General features: G+C 54.8%; 4 protein-coding genes across 4 annotated transcripts; 3 read left to right on the plus strand and 1 right to left on the minus strand.

The window, feature by feature from the left end:
* Positions 1 to 680: 680 nt before the first annotated feature.
* On the plus strand, positions 681 to 2,686 carry PG985_015375 (uncharacterized protein; the record flags this gene model as incomplete). The annotated part of the gene is made up of 3 exons (XM_066835141.1): positions 681 to 759; positions 823 to 2,483; positions 2,549 to 2,686. The coding sequence occupies 3 exons, from the start codon at positions 681 to 683 to the stop codon at positions 2,684 to 2,686; spliced, it is 1,878 nt and encodes a 625-aa protein (XP_066676344.1).
* Positions 2,687 to 3,300: 614 nt separating this feature from the next.
* PG985_015376 (uncharacterized protein) lies at positions 3,301 to 6,287 on the plus strand (the record flags this gene model as incomplete). The annotated part of the gene is made up of 8 exons (XM_066835142.1): positions 3,301 to 3,414; positions 3,680 to 4,648; positions 4,718 to 4,745; positions 4,801 to 4,806; positions 4,871 to 4,898; positions 5,027 to 5,131; positions 5,185 to 6,122; positions 6,201 to 6,287. Exons 1-8 carry the CDS (start codon positions 3,353 to 3,355, stop codon positions 6,285 to 6,287), a joined length of 2,223 nt encoding a protein of 740 aa, XP_066676345.1. The 5' UTR covers positions 3,301 to 3,352.
* A 5,146-nt stretch (positions 6,288 to 11,433) lies between these two features.
* Positions 11,434 to 13,386, plus strand: PG985_015377 (HMG box protein; the record flags this gene model as incomplete). Its single annotated transcript, XM_066835143.1, has 1 exon — positions 11,434 to 13,386. The coding sequence occupies one exon, from the start codon at positions 11,434 to 11,436 to the stop codon at positions 13,384 to 13,386; it is 1,953 nt and encodes a 650-aa protein (XP_066676346.1).
* A 981-nt stretch (positions 13,387 to 14,367) lies between these two features.
* PG985_015378 (uncharacterized protein) lies at positions 14,368 to 15,672 on the minus strand (the record flags this gene model as incomplete). Its single annotated transcript, XM_066835144.1, has 1 exon — positions 14,368 to 15,672. One exon carries the CDS (start codon positions 15,670 to 15,672, stop codon positions 14,368 to 14,370), a length of 1,305 nt encoding a protein of 434 aa, XP_066676347.1.
* Between the last annotated feature and the right edge of the window lie 426 nt (positions 15,673 to 16,098).

Here is a 16,098-nt window from a genome sequence, read left to right on the forward strand (position 1 = left end):
CTAACCCTTGAAGGGCCGAGAAGTTCTTAAGCGCGTATGAATCAATAAGACATGGTCAATATTACTACAGAGCAAACGAGACGTCATTGACGATATCAGATGGGTCCTCGGCTTTTTCGAGCATCCCGTGAACGCGCCCAAAGTCCATCCAACAAGGGTATAGCAAGAGCTGCCTGGCCCTTCGGCCTTGCCTGGAACGAGTACGAGCTTGGCTGACATAATCTGATCTTTGAATTCCGGAAAGGGGTAACGCGCCGGGGCGGACCTCAATCCGGAGGCTGCTATCGCCTGGAGTGTAAATCCAATTGGCATTGTTTCTAGAACTCGATAAACAGATTCGTGGTAAGTAACATATGCCCGAATCTAGGTTACATGGAGGTTAGGTTAGGTACACCTTTAGAATCATTCAGGTACCCGGGCGCCCACGTTCCAGCCCATCGGTGGTCGGCGTTTTGGGGGACAGTGCCCCGCGACAGGGAATATGCGACGCTTGTTATTATTAGCTTGAGCTTCTGCTAGAGCTTCCGTCAAAAAACATCCATCGACCATAGCTACAGACTTGCATCGCAGCGCATTGTCGCGCAAACCCTCCTGTCCAACCACAATACTTTGTCCTTTTCCCCGTCCATTTGATCCATTATTAGTGAGGAGTGCTTTTCTTTCATATACCAAGCATCGCAATGACGGGGGCCAGAGAGGACGAGGACTCCAAGTCCAACAAGCGCAGTCACTCTGACTTCGCAGACCAAGCCGCTGATGGTGAGTAGTATGCAAGCACACGGATTAGTCTATCTTAACTGTTCGGCAGCTGACCGGCGACAGACAGCTCTTCGGACGATGATATGGGCCCACAGCTGCCCTCGGCCGCACCTAAGAAGAAACGAAGAGTCCTGCCCTACGAGAAGCTGTACATTTCCGCGCTGCCCAAGTCGAATCGATACTCCAAGTCGCTCATGCACAAGGAGCACCTGTCCTTTGTCACCGTTACGCCCCTGACAGACTTTCTGATCACGAGTTCCGTCGATGGCGTTGTCAAATTCTGGAAGAAGGTGGTCGATGACATCGAGTTTGTCAAGGAGTTCAAGGCACACCAGGGGGAGATCAAGTCTGTTTCGGTCAGCCAGGACGGACGAAGTTTTGCCACGACAGGGGCAGACAAGACCGTCAAGATCTTTGATGTCATAACTTTTGATCTGCTGGCTATGCTAACGCTCGACTACACCCCGAGGTGCATATGCTGGGTTCACAAGCGCGGAGCTTCCATCCCTCTGCTGGCGGTCGCCGACGACACAGCGCCATTGATCAACATCTACGATGGGCGGGGAGAGAACCAGACGCCTATACACACGATCAAGGGTCTTCACCGGAGTGTTGTAACCATGATGGCTTTCAACGATGTCTACGATTGCGTAGTGTCCGCCGACGACAACGGGATGCTCGAGTATTGGAGCCCTAGCTCGAATTACGAGAAGCCGGAAAACGTCTTCCAGTACAAGAGTTCGACCAACCTATTCGACTTCAAGAAGGCGAAATCCACGCCGACATCACTCACCATTTCACCAACGGGCCAACAATTCGTCACATTCTCCATGCCCGACCGCAAAATCCGCATCTTTGAGTTCGCGAGTGCCAAACTGTACAGGACGTACGATGAATCCATGCAAGTCATCGAGGAGATGCAACAAGCTGGAACCGCCACGCAGAAGCTCGATGATGTGGAGTTTGGGAGGAGGCTCGCCGCAGAGCGTGAGATCGAATCGCCATCATTAAGGAACAAGGTGAATGTGATCTTTGACGAGTCTGGCCATTTCATTCTGTACGGGTCGATACTAGGTGTCAAGGTTATCAATACCTTTACAAATCAGGTTGTCAAGGTCTACGGAAAGGAAGAAAACATGCGCCCGGTGCATTTGGCCATTTACCAGGGGCAACCGCAGAAGAAAGGCGTTACGACAGTAGCGATGGCAGCATCCAGCAACCCCCTTCTCCAAGAGTCGGAAACACGCGACCCCATACTGGTCGCAACGGCGGTCGGCAAGGTGCGGTTTTACATGTTCACGAACCAGGAGGAAGTCTCCAAGTCGGCACGAGATGTCCAGAACGAGAAGCCGACGATGCTAGGTGCCAAGAAGGCGGCACAGACGAAGCAGGCCGAGACAGGCACGGCGGCTATTCTGCACACAACGTATGGCGACATACACATCCGGCTGTTCCCCGATGCGGCGCCCAAGGCCGTGGAGAACTTCGTGACCCATTCGAAGCGCGGGTATTACAACAACACCGTCTTTCACCGAGTGATACGGAAGTTCATGATCCAGGGCGGTGATCCGCTCGGTGATGGAACGGGAGGCGAGAGTATCTGGGGTAAGGAGTTTGAAGACGAGTTTAGTACGCTTAAGCACGACAAGCCCTACACAGTTAGCATGGCCAACGCAGGACCCAACACCAACGGTAGCCAGTTCTTCATTACCACGGAAAAGACAGTAAGTAAAGGGGGGGGGATCGGCACCCGTGTCAAACTATTAGTCGCTAACGTTTTAATGTGCAGCCGTGGCTTGATAATAAGCACACTATCTTTGGTCGGGCGATTCAAGGCCTGGACGTGGTACACAAGATAGAGAACGTGCGGACGTACAAGGAGAAGCCAGAAGAGGACATCAAGATATTGAACATTGATATAGTATGAAATCCACTCGACGGGGAGCATTGAATAGAGTTTCCGGATGACCTCATCGTGGCGTTGATTGAATAAGGGCCGATGGCAGGTCACTTTTTTGATGCGGGTTGATGTTTTCTGTACGTGTACGACTAGCAGTCGCAGTAGTCGGAAGAGGCCTGGTCGAGTCTTGACGGTCGAGGGAGGGGGGAAACGAGTGTCAGCCGTGGTTGGGGTTCGTGATTCGGTGACACCCAAGCAGCTGGACCGTGGAAGGCTGCATCAGTACTGTGCTTTGGTTAGTGTAGTGCAGTGCTATCAAGGCGCGCGAGTCATGCCCCACGTGTATCTGAAGCGGCAATCCGAAACCGCCGGCCTAGCGAACGACCTTATCTGTCTCTGGGGGGAAGCATGACCATTTGATTAGGGACCTTTGTGAATGAATGAATACTTCCACGTAGGTGCGACAACTTGTTATATATATACATATACTTACCTATACTTACTTGGCAACACACGCGTAGCCTTTTTTCGATCTTGTCGGGTACTGACGGACTGCACTTACTCCATCGAGAAGACACTGCTTCGGCGCGCATTGCCTTGTTGCAGATGTCAGCTTAGTGCGTGTGTGCAGCTGATGTTATGCCTCAATTCTAATCCCGGGACCAGTCTGCCGGACCCCGTGCCCGGCCCAACATGCCACGACCCAAGAAGCCTGGGGCGCCTGAACCGAAACGAAGGAGCCGTAATGGGTGCTGGTCAGATGCTCTTCTTGGCCGATCAATAATTCCGGGGTTGACGTGACTAACCAGCTCTTCAAGGCCCTGCAAAAACAGAAAGATCAAATGCGGGGAGGAACACCCGAGCTGCTTGAAGTGAGTATCCGTATCTGGCCCAGAACATGACCGGAAGAAAAGAGAAGAACGAGAGAAAAAAGAAGACGGAACTTTCCCCAGCCACGGTATACCTAAGTAGGCATGCCTAGCTAAGTATATGGAGCTGTTTTGCTAATGCGGGACCCAGCTGCCAACGAGCCGGTGAGCATTGCGATTATAGTATCAGGTTGAACTGGGATGGCCGCCGGGGAAAGCGGCCGGAGCCCGAGGGTGTAGACACTGGCGCCGCTGCCGCACCGTCCTCATCCTCCTCGTCTATTCCGGCCAAGGGCTTCAAGTTGGTGCACCAGTTCCCGGCGACAGCCTCAACCAGTGGGCGAAAAATTGAGCCATTGGGGGGGCCAGTGCCTCCTCTCCCTCCTCCTCCTCCTCCTCCCCCAGGGACGGTGAAAGGGAAGGTCACCTCGTCTCCGGCCGGGGAGGCGTCTGCCGCAACGCCACAGAGCTCGCCCGGAGACCAGCGCCCGAGTTCCAGCAAACGCATCAAGCTCGACAGCAAGGCGGCGGCCGAAGCCGGTGCTGACCAAGGGCCACCACTCTTCTCTCCGTCCTCTGTCAGAGACGCGGTGCCGCCCACGTTTCGATGGGCTTTGCCCGTCGTCCCTTCGGGCGCGTCGCCTGATACACCTACCACTGCGTCTACGTACAGCGACGATGACGCAAGCCAGACTCCACGCTCTGACCGTCTGTCGGCGACATCGCCCGACATCAGGAGAATGTCGGTCCATTCGCTCCTGTCCGGGCCCCCGGGCCTGCAGGGCTCTCAGGATGACTATGCCAGTCCTTCCAGCCTGCATTCATCTAACACTCACACATCGCAGTCGAGCCAGTCCAGGTACTACGGCATCGACCGGGGCCTGCCTGACCTGGACCTTGGCAAGAACGACGACGGCAACGCGATAAGCTCGGGCGAGTCTCCTTTCAGCCAGCGTGATAGGATGGAAACGCCCTTCGGAGACTTCGATACGGACCAACTCTTCTCGGCCGAGTTCGGATTCGGCGTGGATATGGACGATGCGACGGAAAAGACGGGCGGCTATTACGACAAGCCTGTATCCATCTACATACCTCCTCACCTGGAGCCTCTACCACCCAAGTAAGCATCTCTCCTTCGTTTGCATGGCGGCTCGTATATGCATGTTTGCTCACATTTTATAATTGTCAGACTTCTCAACAATCCTATGAATCTTCTGGTAAGTAACAGGCCCTCCGTTCTTAACTAGGACTAATTCTGACGAAATCGTATAGTACTTCGTAAGCCTCGTGACCATGTCTGTAGTCAGCCTGTGAGCCAGTGAACTGATTGAACTATTCATAGCACCACTTCATTAACAACACAGCAAGAGGTATGGTACATGTGCTTTTTCTATATCACTCCACTTTACCGCTTCTGCGACTCCCTGATGTCCACATACATGATGGATGATGCCTAGGCGTAAAGTGATATACCAGCACCTCTGCTAACATGGCCCAGTACTTGTCCCATACGACGACCCGCAAGCCAATCCGTTCCGCAACACTTTGCCCCTGATGGCTGTGAAGAACGATGATCTTCTAGCTTTGGTACTTGCATACTCAGGTATGGACACTCCAACCCCCGTGCACTTGCTGCTTACTTACCCTGAGAGACAGCCTCCCACAGGGCACGCGTCTTGAAACATCCGGAGCCAGAGCTTCGCATAGCGACATGGGTTACCGACATCTTCCCTACTTTACGACAGGCCCTGTCCGATCCACGAAAGAACTTTTCAGACGCCAATCTCGCAAGCGCAATCATGTTGGCATCGCTGGAGATTGTATCGCCCAAGATCTTTGGCTACAGCATCCCGTGGCAGAAGCATCTGAGTTTGGCACGCGAGCTCATCACAGCCCGTCCTGGCGGCCTGCATTACCAGGGCAATTTCCGACAAGACAACGTTTGCTCATTTCTTTGGAGCTGGGCTGCCTATCTTGACGTAATAGGAAGTCTGAGCGGAGGCCCCAAGGACTCGTCAACGGCGTGGATGTTCGACTATGAGATAGAAGATAGGAGTGATGGCTATGACGAGATTGACTGCATTATGGGTTTCACGACTCGTTGCGTCTATTTGCTGGCTAAAATCGCCGACTTGGCCCGGAAATGTGATGCTGAGCGGCTCACACTGCAGCAACAGCATCATGGCACGGCTGGATGGAAACCCGACCCCGAGACGTTGGCACTTGGCCTCAAGCTCGAAGCAGATATCAAGGAGAGCATGAGCCAACCCCCGCGACCTTGCAAGCACATCCACACCAAAGGCAACCTGGAGAAATGGGGTCGCGTTGGCCTCGCCGCCACGAACAAGGCCTTCCACTGGGCCGGGCTGATCCACATATACCGACGCATCTTGGGCAGGCCCTCTGATGACGAGGATGTGCAGACGGGCGTGAAGAAGATCATAGATTGTTTTGATAACATACGGCGGCACGGGACGTCGGAGCAGAGCATGCTGTTCCCCACGTTTACGGCAGGCTGCGACGCGCTGGAAGAATCCCAGCGGGCTTTCATACTCGAGCGGTTCGAGACTGGCGAGGCGCATGGGATGACACAGGTAAGAAAATCCCGACTGATGCCCTCCCCCCTTTCTAGTCTGTCGTCGCCAGCTGACCTGAGGTTATGCTATGTGTAGGTTCGTAAGGCGCGAAAATTGATGTTGAAGGTTTGGGAAACGGGCCAGCCTTGGGAGACCTTGCTGAGCACGGAGTTTATCGGATGATGCTTTGATACACGTGGTGGTTCTTTATCTTCTTGGTTTGGTCACATTGCTTTCTCTCGCTTTTCGGCGCTTTCGCTTGCCCTGGAGATTGGGACTTATAACCGTGGGTTGGTTCGGTCGGGGTTGGGTGAGGGCGGCAGCACCGTAGTACTGCCCTTGGAGTTCGGTAGAGTATACCTTGGGCGGCTCATTGGGTTCGAGCTCAGCTTCTTGCCTCTGTACTTGGGTTCCTAGGAAGGCTTCTCAGAATGATTAGAAAATATAAAGTAGGTTTTGCTGGGGGGAAGAACGCGTTTGGGAACATTAGGTACCGTTGTGACATGGACTTATTCATCGGGCAGGTACCTGTTGCACGAGGCATTGAAAAATGGCACTGCTAACCGCAATGACAGCATCGTCTCGCATACGTTACTTACAGGAGGAATACGAGGCCATGACCAGACCGACCTAAGATCTACAGGCTGGGTCCAATAGATAGGCGTGGCTGGAGAAGAGAGAAAGAAAGAAACGTCAGGTACTAAAGATCTATGCCTACACCACCGGGATGGACCGCTCTTAGCATCTCTTACTTGAGACATTGGCAGCTGAAGAGGGATCTACACCAGAAACAACCAACAAGCCAACGCACTCTACGATCAACGACACGAAGAAACTATCACCTTGGCATTGCAAGTGTCAACTAATCATTGCATATCTCCTTCGGGGTATACAGAACGGTCCTATCCATTTTCTGGGTGACGACAACAACAGTCGGGATATGTTATATTCTGCACCACCCTAGACGACCACGTGGCTGCCTCAGCACCGAACAGGCCGCTGTCCCCTGACGAGACCCGACAGATGTCTCGCTGGACTCGGTGTATGATTGAGAGATGCCCAATATGGGTAAGAAATCAGCTCGGGATTTGGCTCACGGGTGCCATTGCCCAGCCAACTCTCCTGCAATCCTGGTACATCCTCGTCGAGCGGCTACCTGCCGATGTGTGGCGTCGAAGCATCCCCATCTTCTCATGGTAGCAATATGGGCTCACCGGGCTGCTTTTGTGAGCTCTCCATCAGCACTTAGGATACTTGCTTTACGAAGTACTTGGACAGGGATCTTTGGGACGGGGAGCGGTCTGCCCGAAGATGAGCTGTCGTAATTCCCGCCCAGTCGTCACGAACCATTGGTCTGAGCTCCGAGACATTTCGGGCAATACGCATGAACGGGCAAGGGCGACGAAATTTGGGAGGAAACGTTTAGTTTATCCGTATTTCTTTTTTTGGTTGATACGGTCGCTTTTACTGCTCGATCAACATGTCCTTCTTCACAACCACTGTCCCTGCTTTATTGGAAGCACGGCACGGGGAAGCCATAGGAGAGAGAGGGTAGAGCCCAGTCGGCCGTGGCTGATACGAAAGCAGACGATGGAAATAGTATTCAAGAGAAGGGCGGGCCGATGTTTGAGAATTCCCCGTATATATGCGGCGCCCATGCCGTAGCGCTGCGCAGAAGGCAGTAGGTAGCTGTGCCCGTGACATGTCAGCATTCCTCCGGCATTTGCGTACATGCTTGGCATCGCCGCCACGACGCAACCACACGGGCTGCATACCATCAACATACACACGCAGTTTATGCAGTCAAGTACGTGACGATAGTTAGGTGTCCACGTAGGGTCACCTGCCATTCCATGAAGGCCAAGGCTCCGGTAAAAGAAGAAGAAGAGAGAGAGGGAGGGAGAGGATGGACTTGGTCGAAACGAAGAAACCTCAGTTTTTCTTTCCCTTGTGTACGACCGACGTCCAAACAGCCACCCCAGCATCGACGCTAATGCAAGTACCCGTGGGTTCATGCAATGGGGCGGTGACAAACAGGGTCGGGATCAGGATCAGGATCAGGACCAGAATTAGGATCAGGAACAGGGATGATAAACACGGGGGTTGCATCTGCTGCTGCCAAGCATCCCACGATATCGATCGCGCCATCTGCACCACTCTTCCGCGCTCCAAGCAGGGCCATTTCTGTAGGTCTTCTCTTCTACTTTTTCTTCGTCGTCGACGTCTTTTTTCATTACTCCATGCTGGTATGCAAGAGTTGGGCCTTTATATGCCATGTTATGCAGGAACAAGTTCGCTACATGCTCCTCCCTTAACTGAGGCCCATCCCATCGTATCCATTCTCATCCCTGGCTACTTACATACATGGACTATTACTGCCATACAACCGAAGAAGAACATCATCAATGATCATGCACTTGTGTTGTAATAGCCCTACAGTTACTCTGGTGACGACTTGTTGTTTGCCGAGCTGAGATCAGCTGCGCTGTAGCCTCGCCCGATTCTTCAACGGACGTTGGAATGCGGGAGGTGTTAGCCCAGGCACGCCACGGAGCCACAACAGCACGTTTCCGGATGGACCATCAACAACATTCCACAGCAATTCGGCCCAACAACCCGCTCGCAACTGCACATGACCCGCTGGAAACACCGTGATAGGAATCCTCCGAGTAGCAACAAGCAACACGCAACACGCAACTGCACTTACTGACGTTTCGACACGAACATACATCGTCCGACCAGGCCGGACTGGACTTCCACCATGGCCCCGCGTAGTAGATTGTACATAATGACAGACCGTGTCGGCAAGGCCGACTCGTGTTCAAGTGAACCAGAAGGGAAGCAGAAGAAGAAGAAGCATCCAACCTGTGTCTTGCCAGCCAGACCAGCCAGACAAGTAGTTCTCGTCTTCGTCTGCGTCTGGAAAAGAGATAGATAGAGAGAGAGAGAGAGAGAGAGATGACTGTCTTAGCCCCCTGAGGGCCTTGCAGCCCAGATATGTAGCCAGCAGAAGACGGACAGAAGCTCCAATTCTTTCTCGCCCTCTGGAATCGAGTCTCCCTCGCAAGCAGACAGCCCAGCGGCCTAGTATAGTCCCTCCCGTGTCCCGAAGAGGCCTCGGAATGTACCGAGGACCCTCCCAGGTTTTCGGAAATAGAAACGCCCCTGTCCGAAGACGAAGACGGGCTGGCTCTCTCTCTCTGTGTGTGTTGGATTGGGCGCAGAGGTGATTCTGGCCTGTGAGTGGCGGCCGGAGAGCGGTCCTGCCTGCTGCGTTCGCTCGCATTCTGCTCGACTGTCTCTCAATCCACACACGCACACGCCCGCACACAATCTCTCGCTCTCCCCCCTTCCCCCATCCGTCCTCGGGCTTTTTCTTTCATCTGCCCCTTCCGAAAGCGGTAATGGACGGCGCCCCTGCCACGCCCACAAAGCCGTTCGTTCACACTGGCAAATGGGCCATACAAAGTCGCGAAGTCCCAAGTAAAGACCATGTACCATTTTCTTTCTTCCGATGCTGTTGGTCGCTTCTCCAAAGAGCCTGCTACGCCGCGGGAACAACAGACTGGATATAGCAGAACAAGACAAACAAAGCCGGCGCCCAAGCCCGTCGCCCATCGCCCCTGTTTCTCTTTGCCCGCCTGCTCTTTGGCTCCTTTGGCTCCTTTGGCAGCACCTATACCTTGCCTCCCCGCCAAAGACCTTGTTACGTCGGCATACTCTATATCGAACGGACAAATAACCGCCATAAAACCGACTTCTCTTTCGATCGGCCCTCGGCCTCTCTTTCATATCAAAGACAACCTCCCTTTAAGCCGATAGTAGCATCATCTTTCTGCTCCTCGGTACATTGGCTTGCATACGGTATACCCAAGTAGCCAACCAACATCACTAGTCCCGCGCGCGCCTCTCTGCTCTGCTCCATTGAAGCGGTAGACTGCCCAAGCAGGAAAGAGGGTAAAAAGAAGAAGAAGAAAAAAAGGGCCAAAAAGCCCCAAGGGGAACAAAGAAATCAGAAGAGGGCTTGTGCAGAGCACAGGTACAGCAAGGCTGCATCTAACTAACTGTCTCCATCTGATACGGGGTGTTAGTGACATTCGCCCAGGGGCGTGTACATCCTCAGCTCGTCAGCATCATATCTGCCGGCCTGCTGTATTCCCACCCTAATATCTCGTCTATCTGCCTGCATCTTGCAGCGGAGAGATACCTGCTTCCCACGCGCAAAGCAGACAGACAGAAAGTGGATATCTAAAAGGGAAAAAGGGCCGGAGACGCGTCTCAATACCACGCGCCATTGACTGCCAGAGAGAGAGAGATAGAGAGAGAGAGGGTCATCTATCACTCCAGGTTCGTTGCCTCCAGCATTGCTTGACAAGTCATTCTTTTTGAGCCTCTTGTTATACACACACACCCCTCTCCCCAGTTCCTCCCACAGCACCCTCCACTCCAGCCTGGCAGCAGAAGCAGTACAAGACAAACCCACGTCTTGAGTGTTTCTGATAGGTCTTTCCACTAATCCCACCGCCTCTGCCGGCCATTCTGTATCTTCGTATCATTCACGCAGGGAGGATACACACACACACACACATACACGTACATGGCGCTACAGATGCATAATCTGTAATACAAGCGACATCACCTCCCTCACCTCACAGGCAGACAGCCATCGCCAGTGGATATAACACTTCAAGTACATATCAACTGACAATAATTTCTGAAACTCCAGGCGCAACCAGACAGACAGACGGCTTATCCTCACCCCCTTGTCTCTTCCCAACAGTAGACCTGACTGAAGCGCGCATACGGCCTCATTTCTGTCACATTGTCGACGCTTTCCAGAAGGGTCACCGTCCCCATTTGCAACACCCCGGACTTAGACTTTGCCCATCCCCTTGCGCGGCAACTCCGTGGCATTCGGTACATACACACGCAGACACACCGCTATCACAGCTGCCAAGTTGCGGACCGGGGCCTTGGTTCAGATAAGACATTAACCGGGCTCACAGCTCACGGTCTCTCATCCAGAGACACGCAGCGCTCGGAGAGAGGAGGGAGACGTAGCAGCAGCCTTGGCCCGCTACGACTTCACCATCCGACCGGGTGCCTTCGCTACCTGGAACCCTCCCCAGCTAGGTGGTGATCACTCATCACACCGTCGCGGCGAGTCCCCATCGGCCTTACGAGAATTTGGTCCTAATATCGCCCCTCCATTAACACCTAATATCTAATCTCTCCTTTATTCACACCCGGCTTCCCTGGAACCCTCGTTGCCTCCAAGGAAACAGGTCCCGTCTCGAGAGACCTAATACTTTTTCTATTTCAAGAAGATATGTCGAACACAAGACCAGCCTCTCCTGCGCCTTCGCAACATCCAGACGCGGGCGCAGATTTCTCTAATGGGTTCCAACAGCTGGTCAACTACAACCAGTCCTCGCCAGCCGTCGGCGTGCCGTATCCTCCTCGCCACCAAACACAGAGTCCGTTCAACAACCATGGCCTGCCCATGTACCCGAGCCCCTATGAAGGCACGCCGAGCCATGGAGGCACACCCGGCTACTACCACGAAGACAGCTTCGACTCGCAATACCCGGACCCGGACCCCGGATCTGTAAGTATCGACCCTATGCTGCTTGACGGCGACGACAAGACTAACACGGGGATCAAGGTCACCCCTCACTCGAATTTCCACTCGCCCCCTATGCCCCCCAAGCGCTATGCTCTGCGACACTCGACGACGGCGGCGACGAGCGAATCGGATCCGTTGCGCAGCGTGCAGTCTGGCGGCATCTCCAAGTCCAAGCCGAAACCGAAGCCCAAAGCCAAGGGGAAGAAGAAGGCGGCCAACGACTCGGATCCCAAGTTCAACTTCGAGGAGCCCTTGTCGGTGATGTGCAAGAGGGTGACGGACGTCAAGGATGCCGACATCGAGGCGTGGGTGCACCGGTCCATCGACGAGCGGCGACGCGAGGTGGAGGCGGACAAGAACCACAAGATCAAGCGGCCGATGAACGCCTTCATGCTGTACCGCAAGCACCACCAGAACCGGGTCAAGATGCGCTTCTCGCACGAGAACCACCAGATCGTCTCGGCTGTGTGCGGGCAGGGCTGGGCGCAAGAACCCAAGGAGGTCATCGAGCAGTACAACGAGTGGGCGCGCATCGAGCGCGACAACCACGCCCGCGCCTTCCCCGACTACAAGTTCACGCCCTCCAAGTCCAAGAAGGCCAAGAAGCCTGGCGGCGGCTACGAGAGCGACGACGACTGGGAGGTGCCCGAGCCCAAGGACGTCTTCAACAACGGCGGGCTGCCCCCGGGGGGTTCGCGCATGCCGAGCTCGCGGGCGCGCAGTGCCGACCACCCCGACGCCGACTACCACCCCGGCGGCCGGGTCGTGTATCCTTCGTCGCCATACCAGCCGCACCCGTCGCATTCGTCGCATGTGCGCAACATGTCGCACTACAGCTACCAGAACCCCAACAAGCCCCTGCCGGCCGCCTACAACGCGGGACTGCCGCAAAACGAATACTACGCGCAAAGCGTGCAGACGGTCGGGCCTCCGCACCACTACGGCCACCAGCCGGGCATGCCGCACCCGGGCTACCACCACGAGAACGTGTACATGATTAAGACGGCCCAGCCGACGCCCATGATGCACCACCACCCCGGCGGCACGCCCAACCATCATCACCCCTACTCCACCCACGGCACGCCCGTACCCCTGGCCGACTCGCCCTACGACTACCCGCCCTCCGCCACCATGTCGCCGCACCCGTCCTCGCTACCGCCACCGGACCACCACAGCCATCACCACCCCCACGACTTCTCCACCGGCACACCACACCCGTCGTCGTCGTCGATGCAGCACGGCGGCTACGGCGCCCCGCCCCCGGACACGGGCGGCAACGACTTCTACAACGAGCTCAACGCGCACAACGACTTCTTCAACCTGGGCGCGGACCCGCACTACATGGGCGACATGGGCACGCCCGTGAGTGGGGCGCCCGGCGGCGGCGGCGACCTCGACGACGCGCACCACCCGTTCATGGACCCGAGCGCCTTCGACCCGGCGCTGACGGGCGGCGGCGGCGGCCTCGGCGTGGGCGCGCCCTCGAGCCTGGCGGGGCTGGGCGACCTCGACGCGCTGGACCCGTCGCTCCAGGACCCGGCCGAGTGGAGGACGCAGGAGCTGGACGACCTGCTCGAGGGGACCTCGAGTAGTCCGACCGACACCTTAGCAGTAGCACCTCCGGGGGGTACTGGTTCAGAAGCGGGCGGCGCTTGAGGAAGTAGGCGGCATTTTTTTTCGTTAATTGGATGAATATCTTCCATGTCGTGTTGGTTTTCGATGTCGTTGGTATGCATGGAACGGATGAGCCGGGTTGGGCGCCGGAGGAATTTCGACTATTGTATCTATTATTCACTTTTTTGCCTCCTTTACATGACGCTGCATCTCTCTTGGATGTCACAGGACTGGGTTGGTTAAGGGGGTCTTCTGGTGCATCGAGTCCAGTCAATAGGACTGCTGCACGTTTTTCATTTCTGTATGATATGAACCAAAGGGGGGAGGAGTTCGGGGAACATAGAAGAAGAAGGGGGGGTTAGGAGGCGAGGTCGAACTTTTATGAGCTCAAAGCATGAATGAGCAAGTAGAAAGAAAGAGACGAGAAGCTGCCCTCTTGTCTATTAGAAAGATATCCAATAAGTCACACATAGGGATTAACTTGGAGACACCTCTTTTTCTTCCGGCTGGGCCAGTCCAAGCAATGATGTGAAGGAAATGTGCTGTGCGTGAATAGGTGACTTACATGGACTTTGCTGGCTCATTGTCCCTACCTTCTCTGGGCGTGGACTGTGCTGTGCTCTTAAGATCTCTTTACTGAGGCCACCTCAAAAAAAGGGGGAGATGCCACTCCCTAACAAAGAACACTGACAGGTCAAGAAGTAACACTTGGGTGCCTTTGTGAGTAGTAACATCAGCCGAGTGTCTCGACAACGGGGACGGCATCTGAAAAACTTGATATCATCTTCCCTCACCTCGACTTCTTTATGCCATGGATCCTCAGATCCTGGTACCATTCCCACCCTGGCTCATTCACAGCTCAGGAGTAGTGCTTTACTCATACCGCAATGACTGCTACGTCATAATCCATCTCGTCATCTTGAATGACCTGTCAAGCGGCCATGCGAGAACCTCCCAAGACTGCGAAATGTTTTAAGATACCTTTTCATTCGGAGGCTAAACCAATATACTCGCTGCGCTACGCTATAATTCATCCCTTAACCGTTCAGGCTCCTGAGATACTGCGGCCTCCTCCTCTGCCTCTACCTCAAAGATGCGTTCATCTGAGCTAGGATCCTCCTCCGCCTCTGGCATTTGCTTGTTCGGGGTGGGTATCTCCTCGTCGTCCCGTTGCATTTGTTTGTTCAGGTTGGGTATCTCCTCGCCGTTTTGTTCTCTCCGTAGTGTTTCGTCTCTGGACTCGTCAATGATTCGTCCGACTTGATCAATCATATCAACCATAGATTCTGGGTCAATGGGTTCAGGAGACTCCTTGGGCTGGTCGTGATCCACTCGTATCGTAGGGACGTCTTTGTTGTTCATTTCAGCTGTCGGAACACCGGGCTGGACGCCAGCGGACCCTGCCGCATCCTTGTCCGCGCCGTGGTGGCGAACCGAATTCGTCACTGTGACTCCGCTGCGGAAGAGGGTCCTGACAGGCAGCCATATCAACCACCACATGGGACCATACAGGAAGCGCCGGTAGACAAGCCAGCAAAGCGTTCCCGCGAGGAGGTAGAAGGCCGTCTCCAGGTACCAAGTATCGCTCTTCTGGCTCTTCAGCAGAGTTCCCAGCAGGTCTCGCGAGCGAGTGAGCACACTATCCAAGCTCGAGTATGAGTCGGACAGCTGCGCCAGAGCAGCCGTAGATTCCTTCAGCGTCGTGTGCGCAAAATCGCTCCGTGACAGCTCCGCCGCCATCATGTCGTGGGTCCTTCGTAGTGCTACTGTAACATCGTTGGCAGCTGACACCGTTTGTTCGTCCTTGGTCATGTCGGACCGCATCTTTTTCCTCCGCCGCACCGGCGGTTGCTGCTGTTGCTGTTGTTCGGATGCTGGGGACGATGCGCCAGATCGCGTGTTCGGCGAGGCGGCCAGGGTTGCCAGCAGAAGCTGCCGCTCCCGGCGCTGGGCGGTCTCGCGGTTGCGCTTGGCGGACATCTGGGCCTTACGGAAGGACGCCCGGCAGCTGCCCAGCTCGCCCTTTAATCGTTCCACCCCATCCGTCAACCGAGCCTTGTCGTGCTGCTTCGGGGGCCGATGGGACGTGATGTCTTCCTGGAGCAGCTCCAGGTCTTCGTTCTGTTCGCGTATGATCTGGATGATTTCGGTGCTGAGCTCTGCGCTGACATCGTCGTCATCACCAGCGGCTAGCGGTACCGAGCCGGGCTGAAAGTCGAAATTGGCGAGACGCTCGATGAGCTCGCGCAGCTGGGTCATGGCATCTTGCAAGGATGTGAGCCGGTCGTGCAATTCTGCGAACCGCTGTGTCCGATCGTCGGTCGACATGGCTATTTGCGAAAAGAATATGCAGCGCCCTTTCTAAAGATAGGTGTTGTTGCGCTTGGAGTGCAAAATGCCCGATGCGAAAGTGTCCCTAGTCGAAGAGGAGGACACCTCGACTTACAAGTCAAATGCAAATACAGGGATACAACTCTGGGCAATTGCTTGGGCCGTTGGTGACGTTGGTTTTAAGAAGCCCGCAGCCGCACGGCCACACTTTGAGCTAAATGCCCACCAGCCACAGGACAGCTGCAATTGATCGCGACCGGCATCTAAGTGCTCGCAATAAACCTTAGCGAAAATCGCTTTGCATGTAGAAGGTGCTTCGTTTCGAACCGCACTGGTTGACTTCCGCCCGGCGCAATTGCAATCCAAGTATGTATCATGTGTCCCCCCTCATTCAAGTCCGACTGCGACTTCCAAACATCTCTG

This window comes from Apiospora marii (genome assembly GCF_038362585.1).
Source record: "Apiospora marii strain CBS 49790 chromosome Unknown utg000013l_segment0_segment0, whole genome shotgun sequence".
NCBI lineage: Eukaryota > Fungi > Ascomycota > Sordariomycetes > Amphisphaeriales > Apiosporaceae > Apiospora > Apiospora marii.